The 15017-nt window shown below is 42.9% G+C and overlaps 1 protein-coding gene across 2 annotated transcripts in view; it reads left to right on the plus strand.

Annotated features, from left to right (window-relative positions):
- Positions 1-11134: 11134 nt before the first annotated feature.
- tube1 (tubulin, epsilon 1) overlaps positions 11135-15017 on the plus strand; it is a 43715-nt gene continuing 39832 nt past the window's right edge. For both annotated transcript variants that reach the window (XM_067417418.1, XM_067417420.1), the window contains exons 1-2: positions 11135-11327; positions 11624-11697. In XM_067417418.1, coding sequence (XP_067273519.1) covers positions 11303-11327; positions 11624-11697 — 99 coding nt within the window. In that variant the 5' untranslated portion in view covers positions 11135-11302. The remainder of the gene's footprint in view (positions 11328-11623; positions 11698-15017) is intronic.

The raw sequence follows: 15017 nt of genomic DNA on the forward strand, positions 1-15017 counted from the left end.
TCCTGTGAAATGTCAATGGCACATGCTATTAGCAAAGTTAGAACACATGAACAAAACCATTTTTAAATGTGGTCAATGAACATAAACATTAATTAATATTCATTCCATATCAATATAAAAATGACTTTCATGTTAATATTAAATTAATATATTAAAAACTATAGAATTTAAACCTTTTATAGATCACTTAAAGCTGCAGTCCGTACCTTTTTGCAATCTAGTGGTTAATAAACAGAACTGCATGTATCTTGCGGAAGAACATTGTAGCCGGAGCTACTTCTCTCTGTTTATGTCTATGGCGGATCACACAGGGACTGTGCTCCTCTGCAGCGGTACCTACCAGTCTGGCCTGAAATAATCCCAATATAAACACTTATTATAAGTGTACCATAATGATTCAGGGTAAGACAAAAACACGGTTTTTGTCTTACTATCATTTTTGTAAATCTTGAACACAAAAAACGGACTTCTTACGGACAGCAGCTTTAAAAGTGGTTGGGGAAATAAATAGTTAATTGTAAATAACTGACTGACTTTCTTTTAGAATAGGAAAGCAATATTTACAGTAGACCGAGTATAGTTGGTACACTTTTTGCTTTTTCAGTTACCACACCAAATCTGAGGTCTGAAAATAAGCGTTTTCTTCAAATGACATTTCCTTTACTTGTCTACTAAAATATCAATAATTATTAACAACCATAAGTAGGTCTGGAACAGTTGAGACACCCATCCGTAATGCTGTAAAACTGCCCAATCAATTCATTGAATTTGTAAAAAACCTTTAAAAATGAGAATTCATTTTTTTTTATTACCATTCAGTATTTTATTTGATTATTTATCAATAATAAATTGCCATTGGCAGATTATTTTGCCTTTTTTAAGCAAACACTATAGGAAAAAAATGTAAATCCCAAAACAAGATTTTTATTAGTCTAGTAAATACTTCTTTTTTATTTTATTTTTATTTAATGTTTTTGATGTTTGGATTTGAAATAAGACAAAAATACTATAAGAAAAGCATTTCATTGTGTAACTAAATTGCATGTGGTGGCGCAATAGGATTCTAGTGCGGGGTACAATTGATACACTGCGTCTCAACTGTACCCCGCTGACCACCTTATACATTTCTCCATACTCCATTCTCCACACACAGTCATGTAATATGCCAGATTTCAGAGCACAGATTAAGGTTTATGAAAATGTAAGTTAACCTTAACGGTCATGTAAGGATGCGAAGCAATTCAATGTGGGAGAGCTGTGGTGAAATGAAAAATTGACCTTGGAAAAAAAACTTTCACCGATATCTTTGGACTGGAGAAGCGCACAGACTTCAAATTTTCCATGACTCTAATAGTACTAGCCTAGATTTTAGAGTCCTAATTTTCCAGGACTCTAATAGTACTAGCCTAGAAATCTAGACGCACCATAGCGGCAGCAAATCTAATTTGCCGTGAGTGTCGTCTAGCAATTACCTTCTGAGCTGTAAACGCCAAACTCTTGTCGGGCCAATCACATCGTGTATAGAGTCGATGCCGGGGCTTAATATAATGACGGCCGAGTTGCGCGTGCTTCTAGTAAACACAGAAACTGGCAAATGGCGGTCTTTCGAATCTCGAGTTAAGCTTTTCAAAAAAAATAACAAAGAACGGCACTGAAGTCATTCTTAAGAAGGGAAGATGTGTTCTGAGTTTTGCCGACCGGATACGTCGAAAGTTTAATCTGTCAACGAGCTCCGCTTCGCCTTCGTTACTCTGGTTGGTTGTAGCGATATCCAATTGCGTGCACGGCGTGCATAGGGAGTTTGAAAGACAACCGTTTATCCCGCCCCTCGGATTGAGTCCTGTCAATGGTGAGTTTCCAGACCAAACATCTTGATGTGGGTCTGGCTTGTCAGGCTACACTAATACGCATGTGCGAAGCAAATATCCCAGATCAGACTTGTTGTGTAAGTTATTTGAGGTGTCTCAATTGTACCCATGTACCAACTGTACTCGGCGTCTACCCTACAGTTCAGACTCCCAAGACATAAAACGTTCCCGGTTAGTAGTAGTAGTAGTAGTAGTAGTAGTACTTTATTGTTCAGCCTAAGCTGAAAATTGATCTTTGGTCTCGCCACACAATCACAGAACAATTTACGGTACACAACATACAATAAATACATCTAACAATACAATACATCTACAATGACAAAATTAAAATATTCACATTTCTTACCTCTTATTCAAAAGACTTATTGCGTTTGGTACGAACGTTTGTTTATATATTGCTCTAATTGCTTTTGGCACTCTATAGCGACGACGTGATGGTAGTAATTCAAAAACATGATTCAAGGGGTGTGTTGTGTCTCTTGTTATAATCAAAGCTTTTCTCTGAACAGCAGTTTGGTATAACTGAGCAACAGATTTTTGCTTTAATCCTATAATTTTTCCAGCTACTCTTGTAACTCTGTCTAATTTAACTTTATTTACCAGAGTAACTCGTCCGAACCACACTGTAATGTTATACCCTAAAACACTCTCAATTAGACCTGTATAAACTCTTTGCAGCACAGCTGTACTCACACAAAAATCTTTCAATTTCCTTAGCAAGAATAACCTTTGATTTGCTTTCTTACAAATAAGAGCCACATTATCAGAGAAGTTCATTTTACAATCAATCATGATTCCTAAATATTTAAAAGTCTTCACAATTTCAACAGTTTGATCACATAGCAGTATTTCTGTTAAAGGCTCCGGATGATTTAAAATCAGCTCTTTTGTTTTATGTACATTTATCAATAAGGAACTTTCTTCACACCATTTTTCTAATTTCAAAACATGTTCCTCGTACTCAAAATGTACACAGTCTTTCCATAAAAGTGCCACAAGTGCCATATCATCTGCGTATTTATATAATTTATAATTCTCATGCTGCACTCTTATACCATTTGTATAGACCGAAAATAAAAGAGGTGACAGGACGCATCCTTGGGGTGCCCCCGTATTTAAAAATATAATATCTGATTCGAACCCTCGAGCACAAACTCGCTGTGGTCGATTTGTTAAAAAATTCTTTATCCAATGAACTATTCCTCCATTTACACCTAGGATCAAGAGACGTTCCAATAGCAGATGTATCTGCATGGTATTAAAGGCAGACGTGTAATCAATAAAAAGAACACGCACGTAAGCCTTTGCTTTTTGTAAATGGCTTGTAATTGTATCGACCATAGTGAGCGTTGCATCCTCTGTTCCTCTTTGTGCTTTATATGCAAATTGCAGTACGTCTAATTGTTCTGATATGTCTTGTTTAATATAATCACTAACTACTCTTTCCATGCATTTAGCAAGTATTGATGTTAACGCCACTGGACGAAAGTCATCTAGATTCTTTGCTTTTACTTTTTTCGGAAGAGGTCTTATCAATGATAACTTCCATAGATTCGGTACTATCTGTAAGTTTAATAAAAACTGAAATAATTTTGTTAGGGGGTCAGTTAGTTCATTTGCACATATCTTTAAAACTCTGCCCTTAAGGCCATCTGGACCCGGTGCTTTATTGGGTTTAATACATTTAAGTGACCTTCTGATTTGGTCCCCTGTCAACCAAATTGGTGGCGCCACTGGGATATTATTACTTATTTGTTCAATCTTATTCCAGTTATCGGCTACATCATATCTTCCATAAAACAAATTCAAATCGTTAACCCATTTAAAACCATCCGTCCCTATAATGATATCATTATTTACATTTCTTGAGTCACGCCCCATCATCTTATTCAAGCCTTGCCAAGCACTCCTTGCGTCTTGATTCGCTAACTGATCCTCTATCTTATGTTTAAAATCAATCTTTGCTTTCTGTATCATAGCTCTCAGTTCCTTCCTTTTAATTTTAAATCCATCATGATTATTTTCCCGAAATGCCCAATTCTTTTCATTGAGGAGTTTTTTTAAATCTTTAGAGAGCCATGGCTTATTATTTGAGAAGATTTTAACCATCTTAGTATCAATAACTGTTTCTTCACAAAATTGAATATAAGAGGTAATACAGTCAGTTAGTTCGTGAGGGTCTCTGCATGAATCAAAGAAAACATCCCAGTTTGTAGTGCAAAAACAGTCCTTTAGCATGTCTTCTTTGTCCTTACTCCAGACCTGAATTCTCTTTTCCACTGGTTTATCCCTTCTGACAAGTTGTCTATATTTTGGCAGTAGATGGATAACATTATGATCCGATCTACCAATCGGTGCTCGACATACTGCCTTGTATGCGTCGTCAATGTTGCCATAACATAAATCCAGTGTGCGTGAGAAACGGGTTGGACAATCAATATATTGTTGCAAGTGTGGAAGAGTTTCTGTTAGTGAAAGTGTATTAAAATCCCCCAGTATGAAGACTGGTTGGTCTGCCGACTTTGTTATGATCCTAGTAAAGCACTCTGCAATATGTTCCGCTGCCTCGTTATTATTAGGACCCGGTACATATACTAGGAGTATAGTTATTCGACCAAATTCCCTCGGCAGATAAAATGGTCTAAATGATACAACCAAAGTCTCATAGTCCGGGGTACAAGTCTGTTCAGTGATAGTAAACTGTGATGACCAATTTTTATCAACATACACGCAGAGTCCCCCTCCAACAGATTTCCGTGATTTTACCTTGTCTCTGTCGGCTCGTATAGTTGTAAATCCCTCGATGTCCACACAGTGATCTTCATTTAACCATGTTTCCGTAAAACAGATGAGATTACTGCTCCTAAACTCCTCCTCTTGTCTAACTCGAAGCGCAACCTCATCCATCTTGTTATTAAGAGATCTCACATTAGACAGCGTGATCACTGGAAGTGGATGACGGCTTCCTCGCCTCCGCAATCTATTGCGAATTCCTCCTCTTGATCCTCGCTTCTTAATTCTTGATCTCCTTCTTTTGCGCACACATATACTTGTTGGGATCTTTACATCGATCGCGTGATTATCATCATATCGCAACGATAGCAAGAAGTCTCTTGAATAAGTCCTCAACACCGTAGAAGCCAGTTGATCTTCAAAAACCTTGCCCGCCAACACCACTCCAACCAGCGCCAAGGTCATGCTGATCATAAACACATTCATACTGCTCCCGATTTAAAAGAACAGAATTAAAAACGAATGAAATAACACTTAAATCCACCAACAAACGCCACAAGACAGCGAGACACAGGGTCAGCAGCAGGCCGCGCCCCCGGAAGTAGTTACGTATGTAACGCTGTGGCAGCTGACGCTACGGGGGAACGCCTCCAGCGTGACAGGTGTCTGAAGTCGCTATCAAATCACAATCCTACTGACCGTCGGCAGCTGGTGACGTCATCACCATGCGACCAGGAAGTATAAAAGGGCACCGTGCCAACATGACGCTATCCGCTTCGTCTGAAGGGACTGTGGGCAGGCACACCTAGAAGCATGGCCATCTGACGCAATGTCTCGTTCCCTGTTCTCAGGGAACCAAGGTTACATACGTAACCGGGGATGTTCCCTTTCGAAAGGGAACTCGAGCTGCGTCAGCTGACGCTACGGGCAACGATATACCCACTCTGCCATGCTGAGGGGAGTGCACGCCCCTTACTAGCAGTGGAAACTGCCTGGACGAGAGTTCGAAGAAAGTCTGAACCACTCCCCCTCTAGCCACACAGGCTGCCAGTGACAACATTCCCTACGGTCATAGCCCAAGCTATATGCCTAAGAGAGAACCTTATTAAGCTTTATCTGAGGTTTCCTACCCTCGGCTTGCTCGAAGGCCTGGGACCTACTACTTCGACAGAAGGAGTCCCTTAAGGGAATGTGGCTAGGGGACCCGAAGGCGCCCCAGCCAGTCACTATTCGGGAAAACCTTCACCGAATGCCACCAGGGAGGCCTCACCTGGCATCACTTCTGTGGGACACCCCAGCTTGGCCAACCCTGTCTGTAAAAACAGAGCCTCCGGACATCGCTCTTACTCATGAGCATCCAGACTGAGGGACTGCAAACGGGCAATGTCCTCCTCAGACCAGAACTCGGAGACGGGAATCCTGGAGAGCAGTACTCAGCTTAGTGCTTCTTACCCTTGCCAGCAAGGGGAGTCTCTTCTGCCCACCGACAGGCAACCGCTAGCTGTCAGCACAAAGCCAGTTATGCGTTCCCGCTTAAGGGAACCGTTCCCCCCCAGGGAGGCCAAGAGGCACCTCTACCTGGCACCGTTGATGCTAGCTGTTAAAGGCCACAGGAAGGTGGCTTTACTGGTTCCTCAGGGGGGCCCATGAGGCCATAAACACCAGAAGCCACCCATGCTAATGGCTAGCATGTCACCGAGACCTGGTCCGGGAATCCCTTCCCAAGGAGGCCCAGAAAGGCCTGACAGCATAATACACTGGCCTACCGTGCGTCCCGGCTCGGGGGTTCACCCTCAGGCGGCCTGGAGAGGCCTGCTACCTGCCAGCCAACGTGCAAACTGTAGGAAGTTGCTGTGTTCCCGGGGCTCGCCTCCAGGGAGGCCTGTTTGATGCCCACGTATAGTCTGGTCTTCTAGGGCGGCTCGGAGAGGCCTATTGCCGAATGGCAGTTCCCTGTTAGATTGGTGACAGACGGTGCTTATCCGATGGCAAATCCCACCGGAAACCCCGCAGGGCCGGGGAACGACCTCAGGAAGGCCAGAAGAGGCCTGTCCCTGATAGCAGACCATGCTAGCCGCCTAGCTAGCAACCACGCACACTGTTACAGGACCTGGGAACCGGGGCTCACCCTACAGGAGGCCTAAAGCGGCCTGGATCCTGTCACCCAGTGGTCGGAACCCTAGGCCACTCAGTATAAAACGCCTTGAACACTCTAAAGCAAGGGGAGTACAACTTACGCCACCTGCCTCCAGGGCGGCCGTCTGGTCGTCCAGCGGTCCGCCGTCCGTGCAAGGGCGTCAGCCGTGGCAGTGTTTCGGCTCCAGGGGAGCATCCTACCAACCCATGCTTTCCGATTGTTGCGAAGTACAGCTCGACCTGAGCCCTAAAAAGGTGGAGCAGAAGACACAGAGCAAGAGGTGAAGTATTGAACACACACAACCGGCCGTCTCAGAACAAGGCCGGGGGGGCCGCCCGGAAGTGGCGGCCACATTAAGCTCCTGGGGGCGGGGTTAGCAAAACCAGTCTAACCGCGCACCCGCGAAGAGATGCCTACCCCGTCCCTACGAACACTGGAGTCGCGATCCATTCTGCTACACACCTTTCTGCATTAATAACAACCCCCAAATGCAGAAGGGGGGTGGGCATTGGCTAGACGATCTTGAGCTGCGGGGAGGCCGGATAGGGATAAAAGCTCCTGCGGGACTACCGCCAGGAGCCCGGGGCAACTGCCAGGGCGATATGCCATCGCAAGACGCCACCACCATCCCATCAACAGCCTAGGCCAACTTGATGCACTAGCATCGGTCTGATAACCCCACAAACAAAGGCCCTAAAAAGGGCTGAGACAGGTCTTACTGCAGTTCATGCGCTAGCCTGACCTCACATATTCATCTAGACATTTCACTAGCAGAGGTGCTAACGCTACCCAAAGGTGGCTACGGCTAAAAAAGTTCGCTAGGAGAACGTACGTCAGTTTACATCGCCGCTACATGCCCACGGCATGTGCGGTGGCCTCAACTGCTCATATTACACATATCCAGAAGAGAAACAGCCTTATAGACAACCGTTGCTACGCTAGCAAACATACAGCCTACATAAACACTCTGTGTTTATCACAAACATCGTTCTAGCCACCTTAACAGGGGAACTACAGGCCCAAACTCCAATTGTTACATATTTTTTGCAAAAAAAACCATCCCTCAGGGAAGCATAGAGTCCAAACATACGGCTTTGAAAAGAAAGAATGTTTGCCCTAAAAAGGGGACTCACCCGCTGTCTTCAGTGCCTCATCGCAACATGTAACATGCACGCTTCGGCGCACTAACCTGAGGGTGGGGCGCTCTCACACCCCGGCCTGGCAGGCCGTTAGAATCTCACATCCGCTCATCATAGGCCCGCCCGGCCTGGTGTAAAGCGCGCCCAGGGAGAAAAAGGAAGAAAAGGAAGGGGCACATCATTGCATCCTCCACGCCCTTGGGGGCGGAGACTCACCTCGCTTCCGGAGCTGGAAGCGGTTCTTCTCCCCAATGTCCCTCCTCCTGTTGCGGGTGTCCCACCTCTTCTGCGTCCTGCTCCTCCACGGAGGGGGTGCACGAGAGGCCAAGCTACTACGCTGGCCCAGCCCATGATCCTCAGATCTCGACGGGCCAGGGACACCCTCCTTGCCTGGGCGCCACCCCGGACCTCAGCGGGATACAAGCTCTATAGGCCCCCGAGCCCGCCCTCGCCTCTTTGAACCTTCCCACCACCCCCTGACGGAGGTGCCGAGAAGCTCAGAGGGCAAGACCGGGGCATCGAGGAGAAAGGCCTTTTCTTTCGCCCCGATGTCCGTGAGGTTCAGCCACAGATGCCTCTCCGTGGCCACCATAGCCGCCATCGACCGTCCGATGGCGACAGCTGTCTGTTTGGCCGCTCGGAGAGAGAGATCTGTGGTGCGGCGCAACTCGGCCATCGCATCACCGGTATTACCCAGCAGGTTGGCCTGATAAGCTTGCTACACTGATACGTGCCTGACCCGCCGACGTGTATGCCCTGCCATTAAGACGTGAAGTCGTCTTTAAGGGTTTCGATGGCAGGGCAGAAGCTCTCAGTGCTGATGGCCGCCCAGACACGCAATAGTTCACAAATGTCTCGTCAATGGGCGGCATCGACACATACCCTGCCTCGGCCAATCCCTCGACATCAGCGAAAATAAAACGCTGATGTCGATGGATTCGAGCCTAGTAGGTTTCTTCCATGCCCCCACGACCTGATCGTGAAGGTGAAACCTGATCGTGAAGGAGAAACTGATCGCCCAATCTGTCAGGGTGGGCGGCCTCTCCCCTGGCTCTCTGCCACGGCAACTGAAGCCTCAGTGCTGCACGCCCCATCACCTCCAGCAGCTCCCCATACACGGGGCAGGATGGCTGGGAGGATTCGGCCTCAGCCTCATTCTCCTCCTCATCCACAGCCATCCTCTGATCGACTGGAAGAGCACGGGCTGACGAAGAGGAGGAGTCTCCATCCGACTCCTCCTCCGTCAGCCTGCCCTCGCGACCTGGCTGATCGTCTGCGAGCACCGTGCTCTCCAGACGATAAGCCAAGTCCATCTGGGAGCCCCAGGACAGACTGCGCCGCTCAGCCTCGACATGAGCGGGACCGCTCCCAGATGCTGGCTCTTCTTCCCTCGAGAAGAAGGCCAGACGAGAGCGGAGCGTCCTCAGAGGAAAACGCTCGCAGTTCGCGCAGGAAGCCCCCTCGAGAACCTCCCGCACGTGCTCTTCCCCCAGGCAGAGCACACAAAAGGTATGCATGTCCTCAGGCGTGAGAAACCTTGGACACGGGTCAGCGCACTTTCTATACGCACCCTTACGTTTCTGTGTGCATTTCATTTCTCTTTCGACTTTCTAACGAACCAGACAGAACAGTCCCTGAAGACGAAAAGGATAGCGTCATGTTGGCACGGTGCCCTTTTATACTTCCTGGTCGCATGGTGATGACGTCACCAGCTGCCGACGGTCAGTAGGATTGTGATTTGATAGCGACTTCAGACACCTGTCACGCTGGAGGCGTTTCCCCGTAGCGTCAGCTGACGCAGCTCGAGTTCCCTTTCGAAAGGGAACCGCTATTTCTGATTGTAGCACATATTACATGTCTTAGGGTGAACAATTAATCCGTCCAAGTTAATACAAAAAAGTTTGCCATGGTCATCTTTAATCAAAATCTGAAAAGTAACTTGGAATTTCCGATGACAGTTTCACGGCTTGGGTCCCTTCCTTAATCGCTCCTCTCCAACCGTGTCTGCTATGAGCGCTAGATGGAGAGGAAGAGGGTTGAAGTAAAACCTTTACTCTCTACGAGTAAAACCTTGCCCTTTATTCAATATTGCGTTTCAATTGGAAATACATCACTCACAGCACTGAAATAAAATCAGTTGTAACTTCCAGTTCATTGGGACTTTAATGTTAAAAACAAGGTTGTTATCAAAATATTATCAACAAAATAAATAAACCTACATGGCCTTATTCATGCACTGCCATTCAAAGTTTTTGATCAGTAAGATTTTTAATGTTTTTTAGACCAAGGCTGCAATTATTGGATTATAGCTGCAGTCCGTAACTTTTTGCACTCTAGCGGAAGAATCTTCTGGACGAACATTGCAGCCAGAGCTAATTTTTTCTGTTTATGTCTGGCAAGTCACGCAGGGACTGTGCTCCCCCACAGCAGTTCCTACCAGACCGGTCTGAAATAGTCCCAATATAAACACTTATTATAAGTGTACCATAGTGATTCAGGATAAAAATAAATAAATAAATAAATAAATAAATAAATAAATAAATAAATAAATAAATAAATAAATACAAATAAAAACATGGTTTGGAAAATGTATTAATGTTGTACATTCTCAATATATAATTTTTGTAAATCTTTGTAAACACAAAAAGCTGCTTAAAAAACAAACAGTAGGCTAATATTGTGAGATATTTTTAAAATGGAAAATAAAATGCAAAGCTGAGCATCACTACTCCAGTATTCAGTGTCACATGTTCCTTCAGAAATAATTCCTAATGATTTGCTGATCAAGAAACATTTATGATTATCAATGTTGAAAACAGTTTCAAACCTTTTCAAGATTCGTTTGTATGCCATTGTAATAGCCTACTCATTATTGAAGTGTAAAATCAGAATAAACCCATCATTAAATATTCCAGCAGAACATGCTCCAAAGATTAAATAGTAACCTTCTGAACACAAAAAACATTCATAAATGAGAACATGTGTAGGCCTACACTTATCAAAGGGGCATTAACAAAATATTATAATACATTGTTTTTTTTTTAAATCAACTAAATACTACAACATCCCAGCCTTTTAATTATTATTTAAGTAATTCTTGGAAAGTACAAACAGGAGGAGAGAAAGCATGAACAATGCACATTTGTGGATAAAACCATGGATAAAACACTTAGATAAGTGTTTCTGCTTAAAACGGTAAGCGGAAAAACTACAAATAGAACAGAACTTCCTGTCGCGCGGTTACACGTCATCAACCGACGACGCTTTTGACTTCAACGCGGCGCGCGAAACGACCACTGTTTCTATAGCAATTTTAACAACAATGGCCAAAGAACAAGCGATAACTTTTGCAGATAGACGTCGTTTAAACAGCGATGTTGAAACAAAATTCAATTTATTTTGAGGAAATTGCATGAACTAAAAAGATGACACAGTCTATAGTAGTCCAAGGTAAGAAAGTTCATTTTTAATAGTCACACTTTAGTTAACCCCATTATTAACGTTACATGCGCTAGATCAAACAGGTGTTTTGCGTTATAGTTTAAAGTGTGTTTAAATATAGCTTAAAGTATTTCTTGGATTCATGTTTACAAGTGTGCAAGGAATCCAACTCCAATCCAAAACTAGAAGTGCACCACCAGACAATCATGTCTCACCCGGACAACACGGTCAAGCTGTCATTGTTGCACGAATAAAAGGTGGCTTGATGTCCCTGCCAAGAATTTGTCTACCTGTTTTTTTTCCAGTTGGTCAGTGTGGGAATCAGGTGGGCTGCCGCTTCTGGGACCTCGCACTCCGAGAACATGCACATATCAATCAAGTAAGACATTATTTCTTACATAAACGTTATACATCTGATTTTCAAAATACTTGATTCTTATAATTATTCTTGCATGCAACAGTATATGATGATCTGTGTCTGCTCTCTCTCTAACGTTACTCATGATCATCACCTGCAGTTTCCTCTGCTACTACACAAACGTATGTTGCATACAGGGCCGTTTCTAGGCATAACGTTAGGCGAACTTGGCGTTTGCTTAGGGCCCCTGCGTCCCGATTCGCATACTTATACTACGTCCTAAAATTATGTACTCTTTTTGTGAAGAAAAAGTACATTTTGAGTGTGTAGCAAAAAAGTATGCAAGATTTGAGACCTACTACTTTGTCCTATTTAAAGTGTTAGCTCAACCAAAAATGAAATTTATGTCATTAATGACTCACCCTAATGTCGTTCCACACCCGTAAGACCTCCATTCATCTTCGGAACACAGTTTAAGATATTTTATATTAGTCTGAGAGCTTTTCTGTTCCTTTAATGAAAGTGTATGCACACTATACTGTCCCTGGCCAGAGAGGTAATAAAAACATCAAAGTAGTCCATATGTGACATCAGTTAGTTTAGAATCTCTTGAAGCATCGAAAACACATTTTGGTCCAAAAATAACAAAAACTATGACTTTATTCAGCATTGTCTTCTCTTCCGCGTTTGTTTTCAATCCTCAAATAAAGATTCAAACAGTTATGAATCACTGGGCCTTTATGGGCATGTACAATAGTATAGTGTGCATACACTTTCATGAAGGAACAGAAAAGCTCTCGGAATAAATATAAAATATCTTAAACTGTGTTCAGAAGATGAACGGAGGTCTTATGGGTGTGGAACGACATAAGGGAGAGTCATTAATGACATAAATTTAAATTTTGGGTGTACTAACCCTTTAATGGACTCTGTTGCTTAGTTACGTGCATCCCGTCACAGTTTAATGGAAATGTCCAAGTCAAATGCGCTTATGACACCACCTACTGGTTAAAGTGGTAACTTATGTTTTTTTTAAAATGTAAATAAAAGTGTTTTTTTTGCAATAAAGTGGCCTACACCTTTAAACTTTAAAAATTTGAAATTAATTAACACACTAAAAATTATATTAAAATGGGATAATATTTAAGTGCTGGGAAAAGTGTGAATTTCACTATCCAAAAAGGTTGTATTTACCCTGAGGTGAATAATGTAAAAACAATACCTTAGTATTCAGGGTGTTAGCCCCTGAAACCCCTAAATTTTTACATTTTTCTCCTAATCTCTGCATCAACGCTGTGGATATCTGTGGTTTATAATTTAACAGGGAGAATTCTGCACAAAATACTTCCCACTAGGTCTCGCAATAGCAATGTTATAATACTGTGGTGAATTTAGGCGCTTTCTTACCCGGTCTCCCAGCACTTTTTATACAGGGAGTGCAGAATTATTAGGCAAATGTCTAAGGCTGCAGAAGGAAACTTATGCAGCGACTGTGTTCTTCCACAATGAGGAATAGCGCAATATCTTTATTTTCCTCTGCATATCTATTGTTGTTGACCAGCTAGCACAAGCCCTCCTTGAGTCGTTGGGCGGGGCTACTGGATTAGACGCGCTGTATAGGCGGTGTTTCATCTGATGTCAGTATGAAGCAAAAAAGGCTAATATTCGGGCCTAAAAACATAGTCTATTTAGTTTCAAAGTTAGGCTATGTTTTCTTTAACCCACGGAAGACGAAGATGCTGGCAAATTAAAGCTACACTGTGATATTTTCCCCCATCTAGTGGTGAAAAGATATATGACCATCCAGTGAATAATAGTTTCTGTTCCTCTCAATTTCGATTTCGTTTGAACTCCTACTGTGGCCGATTTAGTCATGGCTTCCAGTTCGACCTCTTCGGTGAGTGTTGCTTCAAGTGATGAGGTTACTTTTGAAAACTATTATAATTTGCAGTTATTTGCCAAATATCAGCCAAATGATCTATGATCAAATTAATCTATGTAAAATGAATAATAGTTTTATGTTTTCGTTTTTTTTCCATTTCATTGCTAATATCAGCTATCAGGTTCCCAGACGAATGCAAGCTAGTAAAGGAACTTTTATCAGTGCTATCGTTATTCTGTATATTGTACGACATCACTAGCGTAAGGCAAACAAATTATAATGCAATTAAAATATTAATCTCATCTTATCCGTCATAGAACACGGATTTATGTTATAAGGTAAACAATACTTTTTCATCATTGACGCGAGGAAAACTATCCTAGACGCCGTTCCAGTGTTATGCACAGCACACCATGATATAATTAGCCAAGCAACAATCAAACTTCCAATATACACAAATAGGCTGAATTAATATTACCTGTCGAGAAGAAAGCAGGCAACGTCGGCGTTCTTTTTAAAATCGTTGCTCCTCATGAGCTCTTTCCATCTTGGAAAGGCCACTCCAATATTTACTTTTGTCTTGTTGATTTGGCTGTTGCGTTGCCGTCTTAATTCTCTTTTCCGCTTCCTTGGCGACTCTGATACATATCCCGCAATGTTACTAGGTCCCCGCCCCGGGTCGAATTCGGTAATCAATTCCGGGACGTGGTTGCTTTCACACAGAAGGCGACCCGGCAGTGTCACATGATCCTTCAGAAATCATTCTAATATGATGATTCATTTTCAGTTGGAAACAGTTCTGCTGCTTAATACTTTTTCATAACATGTGATACTTTTTTATAATACTTTGATGAATAAAAATGAAATAAAAATAAATAAAAAAAGAAGCAAATGTTTTAAAAATCGAAATCTTTTGTAACACCAATATACACTACTGGTCAGTACATTTTTTTTCTTTTTTTGAAATAAATTAATAATTTTATTCAGCAAGGATGTGTTAAATTGATAGTAAAGTCAAGTCAAGTGCATCTTTATTGTCATTCCCCTATATACATGTATACATTGTAACGAGATGGCATTTCCTCAGGACCGAAGGAGATTTATATTATTTGAAAATGTTTTTATTTTGAATAAATGCAGTTCTTTTGAACCTTTTATTCATCAAATATATTAGGCAGCAGAACTGTTTCCAACACTCATAATAAATCAGAATATTAGAATGATTTCTGAAGGATCATGTGATAGACTGGATGTCACATGTGACACTGAAGACTGGTAGCGTGACAAGCCAGACCCACATCAAGATGTTTGGTCTGGAAACTCACCATAGACAGGGCTCAATCCGAGGGGCGGGATAAATGGTTGTCTTTCAAACTCCCTCTGCAAGCGATAGGATAGCGCGACCACCAACCGGAGCAACGACGGTGAAGGGGAGCTCGCTGACTGATTAAACATTTAC

The sequence above is a fragment of the Pseudorasbora parva genome, chromosome 15 (genome assembly GCF_024679245.1).
Source record: "Pseudorasbora parva isolate DD20220531a chromosome 15, ASM2467924v1, whole genome shotgun sequence".
In the NCBI taxonomy this organism is placed as follows: domain Eukaryota; kingdom Metazoa; phylum Chordata; class Actinopteri; order Cypriniformes; family Gobionidae; genus Pseudorasbora; species Pseudorasbora parva.